This window comes from Neolamprologus multifasciatus, chromosome 22 (genome assembly GCF_963576455.1).
Source record: "Neolamprologus multifasciatus chromosome 22, fNeoMul1.2, whole genome shotgun sequence".
Classification (NCBI taxonomy): domain Eukaryota; kingdom Metazoa; phylum Chordata; class Actinopteri; order Cichliformes; family Cichlidae; genus Neolamprologus; species Neolamprologus multifasciatus.
In genome coordinates, this window is record NC_140459.1 from 25,213,517 (window position 1) to 25,229,652 (window position 16,136).

The 16,136-nt window shown below is 40.4% G+C and overlaps 2 protein-coding genes and 1 pseudogene across 4 annotated transcripts; 1 reads left to right on the top strand and 2 right to left on the bottom strand.

Moving 5' to 3' along the window:
- Positions 1–130: 130 nt before the first annotated feature.
- Positions 131–11,568, top strand: ntaq1 (N-terminal glutamine amidase 1). 3 transcript variants are annotated; one of them, XM_085149516.1, is made up of 6 exons: positions 131–905; positions 8,812–8,911; positions 10,551–10,625; positions 10,690–10,835; positions 10,919–11,043; positions 11,132–11,568. In XM_085149516.1, the coding sequence occupies exons 1-6, from the start codon at positions 850–852 to the stop codon at positions 11,278–11,280; spliced, it is 651 nt and encodes a 216-aa protein (XP_085005642.1). In that variant the 5' UTR covers positions 131–849; the 3' UTR covers positions 11,281–11,568. The 3 variants fall into 3 exon arrangements, with proteins under 3 accessions (XP_085005642.1, XP_085005644.1, XP_085005643.1); XM_085149518.1 differs by having other exon boundaries at positions 10,919–11,020; XM_085149517.1 differs by having other exon boundaries at positions 401–905; positions 10,551–10,601.
- On the bottom strand, positions 4,948–7,068 carry LOC146493584 (uncharacterized; annotated as a pseudogene).
- On the bottom strand, positions 7,424–8,812 carry LOC146493585 (uncharacterized). Its single transcript, XM_085149514.1, has one exon. The coding sequence runs from the start codon at positions 8,622–8,624 to the stop codon at positions 7,737–7,739; it is 888 nt and encodes a 295-aa protein (XP_085005640.1). The 5' UTR covers positions 8,625–8,812; the 3' UTR covers positions 7,424–7,736.
- Positions 11,569–16,136: the final 4,568 nt, after the last annotated feature.

A 16,136-nucleotide genomic window follows, 5' to 3' on the forward strand; every position in this document is an offset into this window, starting at 1 on the left:
TGTATGCTGTCAGTCTGGTGAAAGGAGCTGATATTGATTAGCAGTGTGACATCCCTTTCCTGTCTAGGGCCATTAAAGATTAATAAAAACATGCATAATTGGCTATTTGTGGGTGATCGATCAGGTTTAAGATGTTAAGTTCAGATATCAGATGTCATATCATGACAGCCATATTTACAGAGTTAGCTGAGGAGCCTGGACCCCCTGTAAACTCCGCCCATCTCACCACAGTTATTCTAGTTTTAGATTTGCTCGTTAGCTTGTTTTGAATTAGTTTCTGGAGTGATGATCCAGATCTGTCTGGGTTTTATTTATATTTCAGTGAGAAAATTTCACTCATGTAGTTTTTAGTTCACTGTATAATCAATTTGATATGAACAGATTTGTTCAGTTTGATAAAGTATTTTATCAAAAATCTAATTAAAACTTGCCAAATTTGCAGTGCAGATGTTTACAAAAATTAAAATTTCTAAGAGAATTAATGAAAAAAGTCTTTTCTGATGATTTATGGTGCTGAGCAGGAGGAGTTAAGCTGAGTGAATGGGGACTGTATACTGCTAAAGTAGTTATTCTCTGAAAATCTAAGCTAGCTAACAGGTTCAGAGGTCAGTTTGTTTCTCTCATAGTGCTTTGCTGTTTCCCTTTATGAAGGATGCAGCGTCTCTAATGTAGGAGGTAACTAAGGGAGCACTGAAGCTAATTTCTTGTGGCGGCAGCAAAGTGAAATTAGCAGTTGGACCCCAGTCTTACTGTTACTTTGTCGATGCTTTTAATTTGAAAGTCCCCTTTCCTTAGCGGATTTGGCGTCAGTCCGTTTCCCTTGGAGCTCTTTCAGTGTAACACCCGATCATGAATCGGAGACTCGTTCCGATGCGCGAGGACTGCTTGTACACGAGCTGCTACTGGTGAGTCCCGACATACCTGCAAGAGGTGACGTGCAGGCTCTGTGTCAGAACATTACTTGGCTCCTGAGAATTGTAAACACACGTCTGGTCAAAGCAGCTGCAACTACAATGATTGGCTAGTTCAGATTTCCGTTTAATTTTTAGCGCATTTTCTTTAAATTTGTCAGTGAGAGAATAAAAATCACAAGATCATTGTAAGGAATAATAATCCTCCTTTAAACAGTGTTAATATCAGGTTATCAACAAACATACAACCGAATTGTATCGAGGCTTCGAAAACATCTGAAACCCATGTCCACAGTGACATCTGCTGGTCAGTTTGACTATCGCCCCATCTTGTTTAAAGGCCCTTTCATTTATTTTTTATTTTTTTACAGGTCAGTGATCAAACCTTTATCAATATGATTGTTTTCTGCAGTAAATTGCTATGGTAACATACAAATCAATCAATTTACATTAAGAATGAATACAACAATCATACTAACAACTTTCTTCTTATATGTGTATCTGCTGCTGTGTGTTAGTTGCAGAGCTATTGCTGAGGTAAAAGACAATCAGCTGACTCCTAGCTGTTGGGGCTCCTGGTAGGCTGCTTCTTCTAAGATAGGCTGTGACTTCTTGGGCTTCTTTAAGAGAGCCAGCTGATCTTTGACGTCTTTAGCCTGAGTCCTGGCCAAATGCAGCTCCTTCCGCAGCTTGTTGATTGCAGCTATCAGAGTCATGTTTCCTTCATGATTTTGGTGTAGACCTTTTCGTGCTCCTCTGCAGATTTGACCAGCCTCATTTTGAGGCCATTTACTGTCCTCTCCTGTCGATCACACTGGTGACGCAGCGCCTTCTGAACAGTATCATCTGCATTGGTTCCCTTTCAGTCTGCTGGACATATCGAGCGTATATCATCTGTATGTTGTCCTTCAGGGTTTTAGGCTCCTGGATGAAGCCGACACAGTTGTCCAGGTCTGATTTCAATCGCTGGAGACGCGTCTCCAAATCTTTGACCTTCTGACTCTCTTTGCACATCTCTTTGTCTCTGGTCTTCAGTTTGAGCTTCAGCTCAGAGACAGTGAGCTTCAGCTGAGCATTGCTCATGTCGGTTTGTATCAGCTCTTCCTCCAGCTGACTGATCCGCTCCTTCTTCACACTGATGTTTCTGATTCTTTCTCTTCAAACACGAGATAATGTGATCCTTGTCCTGACTGGTCTTTTCATGTCCAGAGATCTGCCTCTTCAGGTCTTCAATGTCACTCTCCAGGGAGCGGATCAGCCCAAGCAGCCTCTGCCGCTCTTGCTTCAGTTTGTTTATATCAGCGCTCCTGTCATCTTAAAGGCCCTTTCATGCTAACTAGAGTGCTCACTGCGCTCACTGCTAACTAGAGTGAAGGACCCAAAATTTGTGTTGCGCTGGCTGGCCGCTGCGCTCTGCTTGTACGTCATTTTTGCGGCCGCCCTACGTGTACTAGATGCGCCTGTTCCTACTCTTTTCAAAACATGTATCTCTCTGACTTGTCCATATGAACATAATACAAGACAAACCTCACTATGCTTTTCACTAGACAGCAAGAGTCAACCATCTGGAAAATCTTGTCTTCGTTATCATTTCCCTCATACATTTTTATTACTCAGATTTCAGCGTTTTTGGCCTCACAACTAAAGCGTGCAGTTTACTTTGTGTGTACTCAAACAGAGTCGCGTCAGCTAGCGCCACCTGTGGCCAAGTACCATAGCCAAATCCAGAGTAACTTGTGACACGCATCTGCACCTGCCTCTATCACCACGTTTTAATTCCTGTTTCATGCACAATACGTTTGTAACTTTCAATGTTTTCTGTTCTTGTGTTTTGCACATAAACCATTACTCTAAATGAAATGGTATTGTGTGCTTACTGTCAGCCTACATCGATAAGAAATGTCAAATTATATACACAAAGTTCTAGAAATCATTGTTATATTGTTCTTGATAATTTTAATGTTTTTTTCCACTACAAAGACATATGTATTGAACAAATATTGCATCTTGTATAGACTGTATATGTCTACCAACTTTGCCAGCTCTGTCAAGCTATTATCTACTAGTGTTCATTTCGAGAGAAAAAACACAGGTGGGAGACAATCTATTTTATTGTCATACTCAGCATATGACAATATATTAAAAATTGCAGTAATATCGAATAGTGAACAAAGTATTGTAATAATAATAATGTATCATAAGGTGCCAGGTGATTTTGACTTCTAGCTGATATACAGTGAGGTCAAATATATTTGGTCACTGACAAAAGTTTTGGTTTTTTACCTGTTTACTCAAACATATTCCAGTTATAGTTATTTAATGGACATGGACATAATGTGTAGATTCCCAGCTGTCATTTGAGGGTGCCCACATTTAATTTGGATGAAGGGTTTTGGAGTTTTAGCTTCTTAACATGCGCCACCCTCTTTTCAAAGGGCCCAAAAGTGGAGTTGATCTAAGGTGTGGTGCTTCCGTTTAAAAGATTTTGCTGTGAACAGACAACATGTAAGAAAAGTGTCTGGACTTCTTTAGAATAGAATAGAATAATCCTTTAATTGTCCCACAAGGGGAAATTTGGTTGTAACAGCAGCCAAAAAGACAAATATACAAACAAACAGTACACAGGACACAGAACAGAAACATACACAATTTTTCTTACATATTTACATTAAGGACAACGGTTACTATAAACAGAGAGAACTGTACAGTTATTAAATTAAATAAAAATAATTACAGGTAAGAGGCAAACCAGGTTGTAGTGCGAATCGGTTAATTAACTTATTGCAGTTACAGCATTGATGTAAACATCTATGTTTGTTGGGAGCAGTTCTGATTGTACAGTCTGACAGCTGCAGGGAGGAAGGACCTGCGGAAACGCTCCTTCATGCATCGAGGATGCAGCAGTCTGTCACTGAACGAGCTCTGCAGTTCAGCAACATCTACATGCATGGGGTGGGAGACTCTGTCCATCAGAGATGTTATTTTGGCAGAGTCCTTCTGTCTCCCACCACCTGCACTGGGTCCAGGGTGCATCCCAGAACAGAGCTGGCCTTCCTGATGAGTTTATCCAGCCTCTTCCTCTCAGCTGCCGATAAACTGCTGCTCCAACATACCACACTGTAAAAAATGACAGATGCCACCACAGAGTCATAGAAGGTCTTTAAAAGCGCTCCCTGTACTCCAAATGACCTCAGCCGCCTCAGCAGGTCGAGTCTGCTCTGACCCTTCCTGTAAAGAGCATCAGTGTTGTGGCTCCGTTCAGTTTATTATTCAGGTGAACACCCAGGTACCTTCAAGCAACCTTTAAGTTGCTTGAAGACATTTGGTAAATGGTAAATGGACTGATTCTTACATAGAGTTTTTCTACTTTCCCAGAGTACTTAAAGTGCTGTATACAACATGCCAGATTCACCCAGTCACACAAGCACTTTCTCTATACTTAGTGCTTTCTAACTACATTGACACACAAATTTACAAATCTCAGCCTGGCTTTCGTAGAACCCATTCTACTGAAACAGCCCTTCTTAAGGTCTCCAGTGACATTTTGATGCAAAACAATGCAGGAAAATGTTCTGTTCTGGTGATGTTGGATCTCACATTGGCCCTTGACACTGTTGACCATCACATCCTACTTGAAAGGCTGAAATACTTGGTCGGTGTATCTGGATCTGCCTTAGAGTGGTTCTCATCATATCTGTATGAACATTACTTTTTTGTGGCAGTTTCTAAATACAGGTCATCTTCCACATCCCTGTCGTGTGGTGTGCCACAAGGCTCTGTGCTGGGTCCTTTATTGATCTTAATATATCTACTTCCCCTCCAGCATATTTTGAGCCCCTTTGAGGACATTTGCTACCATTGCTACGCCGACGATATTCAGTTATACATTTCTTTCAAGCCCCAAGATGTTTCTAAGCTGCAGATTTTGAATGAGTGCTTAGAATCTGTTAAAGTTTGGATGGCTGACAACTTCCTCCAACTTAACGAAGGAAAGACTGAAGTCCTTGTATGTGATCCTGACAGACATGTACCTAAGATAATGAATGCTCTTGGTCCTCTTGCAACATTTGTGAAATCATCTATCAGGAACCTAGGGGTAATCTTCGACCCAGCTCTCACTTTGGATGTTCACGTCAAATCTTTGGTTCGGTCCTGCTTTTATCACTTAAGAAACCTTTTTTCAAACTAAGCCCCATTGTATCTCTCACTGAACTGGAGATTGTCATTCATGCTTTCATTTCATCAAGACTGGACTACTGTAATTCACTGTTTACATGTTTAAACAAAAACTCTTTGGAGCGTCTGCAGATTGTTCAAAACGCTGCAGCAAGACTTCTGACCAAAACATCTAACTACTCACATGTGACACCGTTGCTCATACAGCTGCATTGGCTCTCTGTCGAATTCAGAGTCTACTTCAAGATTCTGGTACTGACATATAGAGCTCTTCATGGTCAAGCTCCTGCCTACATCATTGAACTTCTACAGCCTTATGTTCCTAGCAGGTCTCTTATGTCATGTGACCAGGGTCTACTTGTCATTCAGCATACAAGGCTGAGAACTAAGGGAGATAGAGTTTTTGCCACTGTGGCTCCCAGACTGTGGAACTCTCTCCCATTGAGCTTAAGGTCTCTGGACTCAGTAGCTTCTTTCAAAAAACAACTAAAAACACATCTTTTTAGAATTGCATTGCGTTAACTGTTGTCTGTTTTGTTATCCTTGTGTGAAGCACTTAGTGATCTTTTATCTAGAAAGGTACTATATAAATAAAGTTTTACTTACTTACACATTCATACTCCGATGGATGCATCGGAGAGCAACTTGGGGTTAGTATCTTGCCCAAGGATACTTGGCATGTAGACTGGCGGAGCCAGGGATTGAACCACCCACCTTCCGATCAGTAGGTGACCTGCTCTACCTCCTGAGCTACAGCCACTCCACCTCTCATCCGAGAAGCTTCTTCAGTTCTATGGAGAAATGGTGGAGAGTCCCAGATTTAAGCCCTATGGGAGTATCCCCCCCCGAGAGGGACAGTAGACCCCCTTGTGATCCTCTACCTAATCACATGAGCCAAGGTGTGAAAACGGCTGTAGGTCACAATCAGCCAAGGTTTTGGGTGAGCTCAATGTGAAACCTAGCCCCACCCTATCATGTGATTTCCTGAGGTCAGATGGCCCAGGATGTGAGTGGGCATTAAGGCGTCTGGGAAGGTCTCAAAACTTGATTATAGATGGCAAACAGTTGGTGTCGTAAACCACCGCCTCTGTTCGAAGACGGTCACTCACAGTGGACATAAATGGCTTGTGTTACTCCTCTTTCAAACCATCTGTCTTCTCTGTGCAAAATATGAACATTTGCATCCTTGAAAGAGTGACCTTTGTCCTCTTAGATGCCGAGTCTTGTCCCGTGGAGGTGGCTCTTCTATGTTGTGCCATGCGTTTATGTTAAGTGGCTGTTTGGTCTCTCCAATGTAGAGGTCTGGGCATTCCTCGCTACACTGTACAGCATACACCACATTGTTAAGTTTGTGTTTAGGAGTTTTGTCTTTGGGATGAACTAGTTTTTGTTTGAGTGTGTTGCTGGGTCTGAAGTAAACTGGGATGTCGTGCTTGGAGAAGACTCTCTGGAGTTTTTCTGATACACCGGCTACGTAGGGAATGACAATGTTGTTGCATTTTTCTTTCTTATCCTCCCTAGCTGGTGCCTGATCTTCTTTTTTGTGCATCTTTGCAGACCTTCTTCTTCTTTTTCCTTCAGGCTTAGAGGGAACATTTTCTCCCCGGTGGCGTAGGGTCCTGATTACTCCAAATTTGTGTTCCAGAGGGTGGTGGGAGTCAAAGAGGAGGTACTGGTCCGTGTGTGGGGGCTTCCGGTAAACTTCAATGTTGAGATTTCCATTCTCTTCAAAGCGCACGGCACAGTCCAGGAAAGGCAAACAGTCGTCCTTTGTGTCTTCCCTGGTGGACTTGATGTTTGTATCCACAGTGTTAATGTGCGCAGGGAACGATTCCACTTCTTGTGTTTTGATTTTGACCCAGGTGTCGTCTATATATCGGTACCAGTGGCTGGGTACTCTCCCTTTAAAAGAGCCAAGAGCCTTTCTTTCCACTTCCTCCATGTAAAGGTTGGCTACAATAGGTGACACCGGGGAGGTCATGGCACAGCCATGTTTTTGCCTGTAGAAACTAGGGGTGGGGGAAAAAATCGATACTGTGTAGTATTTTTAATATTTTGTTTGCTAATAATGTATCGATACAGGGACAGCAGAAATCGATATTTTGTTACAAAAAAAGTTTTTGTGGACTGGAACATGCTCTGACTTCAGAGCATGTTGATCCTTTTTCTGAGCAAGAATCCTGACATTCCTTCACTGTCCAAATGTGTTTAACTTTTTTTATGGCAGCAATAAACACGACAGTTTACTTATTTTCATTTAAGACATGTTTTATTTTAATTAAGTTTAAAACTTTTTTATTTAATGTAAAATTATATTTTGTTTTAATTTACTTTCAAATTCTTCAGTTGCTGAAGGGGCTGCATAGTTTTCACAAATTTCATAGTTCAGAATAGCTATAATAGTACCAGATGGTAAGTTGGACTAGACTGTAATACAAACCGTTCAGTTTGTCAACAATAAAACTGACTGAAATGAGAGAAAGACTGAGTGTGAGACTTTGATATTAGATAAAATGAATATTGATAAAGTTTACCTTTATGTACAGAATCTGAATATCGCAAAATATTTTTAAAAATTTCAATAATATTGGATTGTGCGTTAAGTATTGTGATAATATCGTATCGTGGGTTGTATGGTGATTCCCACCTCTAGTAGAAACCCTCGTTGTATTTAAAATATGTGGTGGTAAGGCAGAAGTCTAACACTGTGCAAATCTGATCGGGGGTGAAGTTGGTCCTGTCTTCCAAGGAGCTGTCTTCTTGTAGTCGTTTTCTGACAGTCTCCACTGCCTCCATGGTGGGTATGCATGTGAAGAGAGAGACTACATCAAAGGACACCATGGTTTCATCTGGGTCCAGGGTAAGTTTCTGGACCTTGTCGGTGAAGTTCTTGATGTGATATGGGGTGGTCCCCACCAGAGGTGCTAAGATGGTAGCTAGGTGTTTTGAAATGTTGTAAGTGGCTGAGTTTATGCTGCTAACAATGGGTCTGAGTGGGACACCTTCTTTGTGGATCTTAGGAAGTCCATAAATGCAGGGTATGGCATCCCCTGGGTATAGGCGATGATATAAAGGGCGGTCAATGATTTTGTCCTTTTCAAGGTCTTGAAGGCGAGCTATAACTTTCTTTTTGTAGCTGCTTGTGGGGTCTCGCTTTAAGGCGTCGTAGGTATTTTTGTCACTCAGGAGAGTAGTGATCTTTGTGTGGTAATCTGTTGTGTTTAGGACCACGGTGCACCTTCCTTTGTCAGCTGGTAATATGGTGATGTTGTGGTCTTTGCTCAGGGAAGCGACGGCCTTCTTTTCTTGTATTGTGAGGTTAGACGGAGGGACTTTGGCACTGGAGAGGGTGGCTGAAACTTTCATCTTGATTTGCTCTGCTTCTGTTTGTGATAATTTATTAATCCGTATGGCGGTTTCTGTGGCTGTGATGAGGTCCACTATGGGCAACTGTTGAGGAGAAATGGCAAAATGGAGTCCTTTGGCTAGCACTTTCTTTTCAGGTTCAGTGAGATTCCGGTCTGAAAAGTTCTTCATCCATTTTTCCTGACTGTCCTCAGGTGTGTGGAATTGGAATTGGAGTTAAAGACTTGGTGAAACATTTTCTATTAGCCATCAATAAAAACGATCAGATGGATCAGCAGGACACACTAATCCTTCAGAACTTTCAGGAAGTCCTACAGGCTGACTGTCTGTTGCCCTTCTGTCTGTTCTTGTTCTGCAGTGAAGAAAATGTCTGGAAACTCTGTGACTATGTCAGAAAACAGAGAACCGCACCGCTGGAACATCTGTTTGTGATCTTCATCTCCAATGAGACGAGAACGGTGAGAACCAAATGCCAGTATAATGTCAGATTTAAAATGAAGATGATGGATTTTGTAATTGTATCATCAGATCTGCTCCTCTATGTCAATTAATCACCGTCTGGTGGTGAGTTGGAGCAGGTGGTGGGGAAACATTTTATTACAGCGATTGGAACATGCTTGTAGGTATTAAACATAATGCGCAGCAGTGGTTTGAATCATATCTATGTAATAGATTCCAATTTGTTTATGTACATGGACAGTCCTCTCCACAGACGTCGCCAAGATTAATCATGGAGTTCCACGGGGTTATGTGATAGGAGCATTAAAAGGCATAGCATATATTTTCACTGCTATGCAGATCACACCTAACTTTATCTACCCATGAAGCCAGATAAAACAGACCAATTAGTTAAACTGCAGGAATGTCTTAAAGACCTGGATGACCTCTAACTTTTCTGCTTCTGAATTTAGATAAAACTGAGCTCATTGTACTTGCCCTAATAATAGAAATATGGTATCTAACAATATGCTTACTCTGGTTGGCATTACCTTGGTCTCCAACACTGTGAGGAATCTTGGAGTCGTTTTTGACCAGGATATATCCTTCAGCATGCATATTAAACCAATACGTAGGACTGCTGTCTTGCACTTCAAGAAGTGGCTAAACTAGCTGCTAAATGATGATCTAGAGTCTTGATTGACGCAACAGCATACGGATACACGGGATTTCTGAGGGGTCTGGAAGAAATGACAGCATAGGATTTGTGACAAACTTTTTTTGCTCATTGCTGAAGATTGCCAAGAATGTAAACACACACATTGAAAGGGCCCACTGAGCTATTATTGTTTGCTTCCTGGAGTACCAGGTTAAAAAGCACATAATATGGCAGGCATAGAAACAAAAAGTAACATATGAAGGCTGGACCGTCTTAAGTTAATCACGACTATACCAAAGAAATACAGAAAAAGAGGAAACCGGTCTGAGGGGTTATGAAGAAACTATTATTGTATATACTTTACAATATAAAGTGCCTTCAGGCAAATGTTGTTGGGATTTGTCACTATATAAATGAAACTGAATGAAATACGTCTCCTTCAAAGAGTTGCTGGGCTCTCTCTTAGAGATAGAGTTTGGTTATTCGTGAGGGACTCAGAATACAGCCAACTGCTCCTCCACATTGAAATGAGCCAGTTTGAGGTAGTCCGGGCATCCTGTAAGGATGCCTCCTGGATAACTCCCAGGTGAGTTATTCTGCGCATGAAATGTTAGGAGGAGGCAAATTACATTTCAGAGCTGGGTTAGAAACATCTCAGCATCCCCCTGGATAAGCTAAAGGGGGTGGCTTGGGTGAGGGCTTCTCTGTTCAGACTGCCGCACCATGACCCGAATGCGGATAAGTGGCAGAAAATGGATTAAAGGATGGTTCTGTGAAACACCTGTCATGTTCTTTCAGACATCTGTCATTTAAGTTTTACATATATAGCTCCAAATCGCAACAAAAGGTGCCTTCAGGTGCTTTATATTCTTAGGTAAAGACCCTACAATAACACATGAACTTCTGTCACATTCTAAAAACATCCACTTGGTTTTTTAGGTTTTTTGAAACATCTCAGGTCATGTTCTAAAGCTGATGTTCTGTATTTGTTCTCCTTTGAGGTTCCTCTGTGGAAGCAGAAGTCTGGACACGGAGACCTGCCGGTTATCTGGGTTTGTGATGTCACTGTTAATACTGTGAGAGCACAGACATAAACACAAATGTCAAAATGACATTAAAGATAACATCGTTGTGTTTCAGGACTACCATGTGATCCTGCTGCAGGCAGATCAATCGGACTCTCTAGTGTATGATCTGGATTCAACGCTCTCGTTTCCCTGCAGCCTGAAGCTTTACGCTGCCCAAGCCTTACGCTCAGAGAGTGACATCAAACCAGAATACCACAGGTAAGACACAGCTGAGCATCATGACAGGAAACTACACACACCTGAGTGACATCATAGTTACAATTTCCCCTTCTGTCTGCCAGGAAATTTCGTGTGGTTCCTGCTGACAGCTTCCTGTTGAACTTCGCATCTGATCGATCTCACATGAGGAACTCTGATGGATCGTGGAAGATGCCTCCCCCTACGTACGCCCCTATATGCACTGCAGGTCACATGACTTCCCAGTTATTAGCGTGTGTAATCGTGTGTACCATGTAGTTATGATGTCATCATACTGGACTGCGTTTTCCCCTCAGAGTGCCAGATGAACCTAGATGGTTTCATCAACATGGACCCTGCCATCGGCTGGGGTGTGGTCTTCAGCCTTAACCACTTCCTGCAGAGATACATTGGAAGCACCTCATCAGCCTCATCCTCTTCTTCATCAGCAGCAAGATCGTGGTAGTTGTGGTTTTGAGGGGTTTTTTTCGATTGTGGGCTCCAGATGTTTGAAGTGGAATGAAGAGTCCTCCTGCCAGTTGCTGTCCCACATGACCATGTGAAACGAAATTGGTTCTTGTAACTGTGTAAGTTCACCGTTGTCCCATCCCCTTATAAAATGCAAGATATTTTGATAGTTGTTCAGCCAAAAACCATTGATGTAATGAACATATTGATCATTTGATGACTTATTGGTGAACTTGTTGATCAGAAGAGTGCTTTCACCCCGATCAATAAAACTCTCCATAATGTCTTTGAGCATCTTCAATTCACTGTTAGAATTTAAAAATAAGGAAACACTAGTAGGGTTCTGTTTGTTTGGGGTACAGTTGGTATGTTTGGTTTAACATGATTGTCAGTTTCCAGAAATAACATCAGAGGTTTTTGACACCTGCTGCGCCGTTGTCAGGTAGACTAGTGCAGGATTTAGGGACAGCGTTGATGTAGTTCATCACTTGGGCCGCTACAACGAAAATCAGAAGTCAAGGTTGGTTATCATTCGGTTTTCAACAAGATCAGCTTGCGACCAGATCTGGAGAAAAGCTAAAAAACGACACCTTCCTGAAGAAAAAACTACCTGAGAGTCACTGAAGATGTGTCCTCTGCTGACAGAGCACTGCAAGGAAAGAAGGAAAAAGAGCTCACTTTGCCGGGGTCCGTGTGATTATTGAGGGAAAGGAGGTGCACCCAACGCTCACTTCGCCTGAGGATCAAGCAGCACCTGCGCTGATGAGGTATAAAGTTACAGCTGTCACATAAGGGATTATCTACAATTTTGAGGTTCAGGCTAAAAGTTGTTAATGTCAGTACTATGTTCACTAAGGGAAGTAAACTGTTCATTATTTTGTGTTAAGGCCACATTGTCTATATCATTTTTTTTGTCTCATTGTCAGGTGTTTAAGAGACACTGTTAAGCGTAAAGCTTTGTTTTTGTTTGCAAATCAACAGAATACTGTCTTTTTTTATTTATCTTTTTCAAGAATCACACTCTGTTTAAAAGGATACTGCTTTTTGGAAAATGCAATGGGACAATGACCTATGGTTTTCAAATGGATCAGAAAGATCGGCAGGAGTTATTACTCTTAAGAACAAATTTAATGGAGGGGGTAACTCCAGCCGGACAAAAACATCTTATTGGATTATTTGCTGATGATGTCATTGTTTTCTTACGAGATCCTGACAAGTGTTTTCCAATTTTGATGCAACTATTCCATACCTTCGAACACTTATCAGGCTACAAAATTAATGTATCCAAAACACAAATTCTATCATTCAACTATACACCTTCTCGAAAGATTAGAGATGAATATAAACTAAAGTGGCACTTGAATACCATGAAATATTTCATTATAATACAAAATCATTATCTGCTATGTTTGACACAAACTACAATCATGTGGAGGGTAACAAAAAAGACTTGACGGTGGTCAACAATACCTACAAATTTTTTACTCTAGAATCCAAATAATAAAGATGAACGTTCTCCCAAGATTGCTATACATGTATCAATCACTCCCACTTCCTATACCTCAAAGTAAATTTAAAATATGGGATAAGATGATGTCAAGGTTTATATGGGATGGGAAGAAGCCCAGAACAAGGTTAACAACATTGCAACTCCCGAAGTGTAAGGGAGGGATGGCTTTGCCTAACCTAAGGGAATACTTTTACGCAGCCCAGTTTAGACCTCTTGTTTGTTGGTGTAGACCAGATTATGAGGCACGGTGGAAGGAAATTGAGAAAGAAATTGAGGGAAACAAAATTCAAATTTTTATCTCTGACAAACAATTAATGACCTCTTACAAAAGTAGAATGAATCAAATTGTGAAATTTACATTAGACATATGGCACACAGTAATAGAAAAACATCAGTTAAAAGAACAATTATTTTTGCTGAGATGGTTTAGACACGATAAAAAATTTAAGACGGGACAAATGGACCAAACATTCAAACAATGGGAGTTAAAAGGGATTACAGCAGTTTTTACTCTAATGAAAAATGGAACACTAATGAGTTTCCAACAACTAAAAAATAAATACAAATTGGAAAATAGAGATTTTTTTTTAGATATCTGCAAGTAAGGGACTATTGTGTAAAGCAAATAAAGACTGACTGGCTTGAAAAACCATTGGGTGTTATTGGACTAGTAAAAAATTGCTATGAACATAAACAATTCAAAGCAATTTCCACCTTCTATAGATCATTAGAAGAAGATAGACAGGACACAACGTTTTACCTTAAAAAGAAATGGGAAGCTAAACTGGCCATAACTATAACAGAGAAGGAATGGGTCAGTATGTGTGAAATACAACACAGCACAACAAATTCGCCGTTGTGGAGGGAATTTTGCTGGAAAAATTTGACGCGTTTTTTCATTACATCCAAAATTAAAAGTAAACAGATCTCAAGTCCACAGAAATGTTGGAGACTGTGTGGAGAAACAGAAGCAGATCATTCACATGTATTCTGGAAGTGCAATAAAAGTATTGGGAAGACCTTAAAATGACCATAGATAATATTCTGGGTTATGCACTCCCAAACACCTGTCAAGTGATGTACCTTGGAAACATAAAGGAACAGATACAAAAGGAGGACTTATATCTAGTAAAAATAATTCTAGCCGGAATTAAAAAAGCAATCACAAAGAAGTGGTTACACCCAGACCCTCCTACTCAACAAGATTGGATTAGGATTGTAGAGGGTATCTCAGAGATGGAAAAAAATCACATTCAATATTAGACTGATGGGATGTAAATATGATAGACAATGGAGGAAGTGGAAAGCATTCCAAAGTGGCACCAAAAACACAACATAAAAAGAAATGTAAACTCCAGACTGCATATATGTTCGTTTGTTTGTAATTTTCTTTACTGTATCGTTTTCAATGTTAACTAAAACTAATAAAAATTAAAGTTGAAAAAAAAAGAAGAACAAATTTAATGAGAATGTTATACACTCTGAAGTATACCCCAGTAGGTCGTTATGTGTTAGAATTTACCATCAGTGTTGATAATGTCTTTCTTCTTGCCAATCTATACAGTTTTAACTCTAAGTCAGAAAAATACTTTTTGTTGGATGCCCCAGAAACATGTTTTTTTTTCTGATTATCAAATACCCTAATCTAATAATAATAATAACTCTCTGCTATAAATACATTTATGCAAAAAATTATTTTAATAGACATTTGGAGAGTTAAGAACCCTAAAGCCAAACTGTACATGGAATAATAAATCAAATCCCGTATTGATTTCTGGTTAGTCCCTGATTGCTTAGATAAGAATAACATAATAGTCAATATAATGCCAACTCTGCTTACAGAACACAAAGCGGTATCACTTCAGGTTTCTTTAAGTCTTCATGCTGCCCAAGCGCGTAGGAGCTGCTACTAGAAACGTAATAATTCCCTTCTAAAACATGAGACAGGGATTGAAGATATTCTGTTATTGATTAAATGTTTCTGGGATAAATCCCTAGCCAGTCATGTTTACTGTCAAAACTGGGAGCTTTTCAAATTTGAAGCCGCTAAATATTTAAGTGAGTATGGCTTTTCAACAGCAAAACAAAGGAAAACTGAAGAAATTAACTTAGTTACAAGGATAACTGGCCTGCATTTTGTATAGCGCTTTTCTAGTCCCTGAGGAACCCAAAGCGCTTCACACTACATTCAGTCATTCACCCATAGGCGATGGCAAGCTACATTGTAGCCACAGCTGCCCTCGTGCCCACTGACACAGCCGAGCCTGCCGGACACAGGCGCCACCGGGCCCTCTGGCCACCACCAGTAGGCAAACATGGGGTTAGTATCTTGCCCAAGGATATTTGGCATGCAGCCAGGAGGCAGCCTGGGATCGAACCACCGACCTTCTGATTAGTGGCTGACCTGCTACAGCCATCCAACTGCTCCAGAACCTATCGGAAGATGATGAGATTGATTTAGTTTTGCAACAGAATGAATTAAATGACATTTATAAATTGAATGCAGGAGGCTTTATGAGATCAAGGAGATAGATGGTGGTTAGAAGAAGGCAAACAACACTCATCTTATTTTTTTAAACTAGAGAAATCTCTGTTCGGAGACTTAATATTGTTCCAAATTTTATAAAGCTTTATACAAGTCAGATTATAATGAGAGTGCTGCTCTGAACTTCATGGGACAACTCTCTGATTCGCAAACTATAAAGGAAGATAAGACGAACTTCTGCGATAGGCCAATATCTGTTGGTGAAGTTCTACCTGCTATTCAACGTCTTAAACTTAATAATTCCCCAGAAACAGATGACTTAATCTCTGAATTCTACATTACTTTTGCAGATCAACTAGGCCCATTTCCTCTTAATGTGTACACTGAAAGACTCATAAATCAGTCTGTCCAACCCTCCACTTTATCAGAAGGTCTGTTAACACTGATTCAAAAGCTAAAGAAGGATCCTGTTTATTTTGACAACTGGAGACTGATCTGCCTTCTTAACAATGAGTATTAGATCCAGCACAGATCTTTGCCAAAAGACTGAAAGCTGTTTTGAATTATATTACTGATGAAACTCAGACTGGCTTTATGGCTAACAGACACATATCCAACAACATTAGACTTATTCTTGACCTCATTGATTATGCAGATTTTTGTAGGGGTGATAGTTTTATCTTATTTATAGATTTCTGTAAAGCGTTCAATACTATTGAACAGTTTTATTTTTTAAGCTTTGGACAAATTTGGTTTTGGCCCTTATGTTCAGATTGCTATTTAAACAATGTACAAAAATGCTAATTGTTCCATCAAATTACATGCAGGTACATCCTTTAGGTTTAAGTTGAACCGTAGT

Excerpts from the sequence above, each read along its gene's own strand:
- ntaq1 (XM_085149516.1), top strand. The coding sequence starts at position 850 with ATGAATCGGAGACTCGTTCCGATGCGCGAGGACTGCTTGTACACGAGC. Across the intron at positions 906-8,811 it reads TTGTACACGAGCTGCTACTG|TGAAGAAAATGTCTGGAAAC; the intron begins GTGAGTCCCGAC and ends CTTGTTCTGCAG. Across the intron at positions 11,044-11,131 it reads CGCCCCTATATGCACTGCAG|AGTGCCAGATGAACCTAGAT; the intron begins GTCACATGACTT and ends TTTTCCCCTCAG.
- LOC146493585 (XM_085149514.1), bottom strand. The coding sequence starts at position 8,624 with ATGAAGAACTTTTCAGACCGGAATCTCACTGAACCTGAAAAGAAAGTG.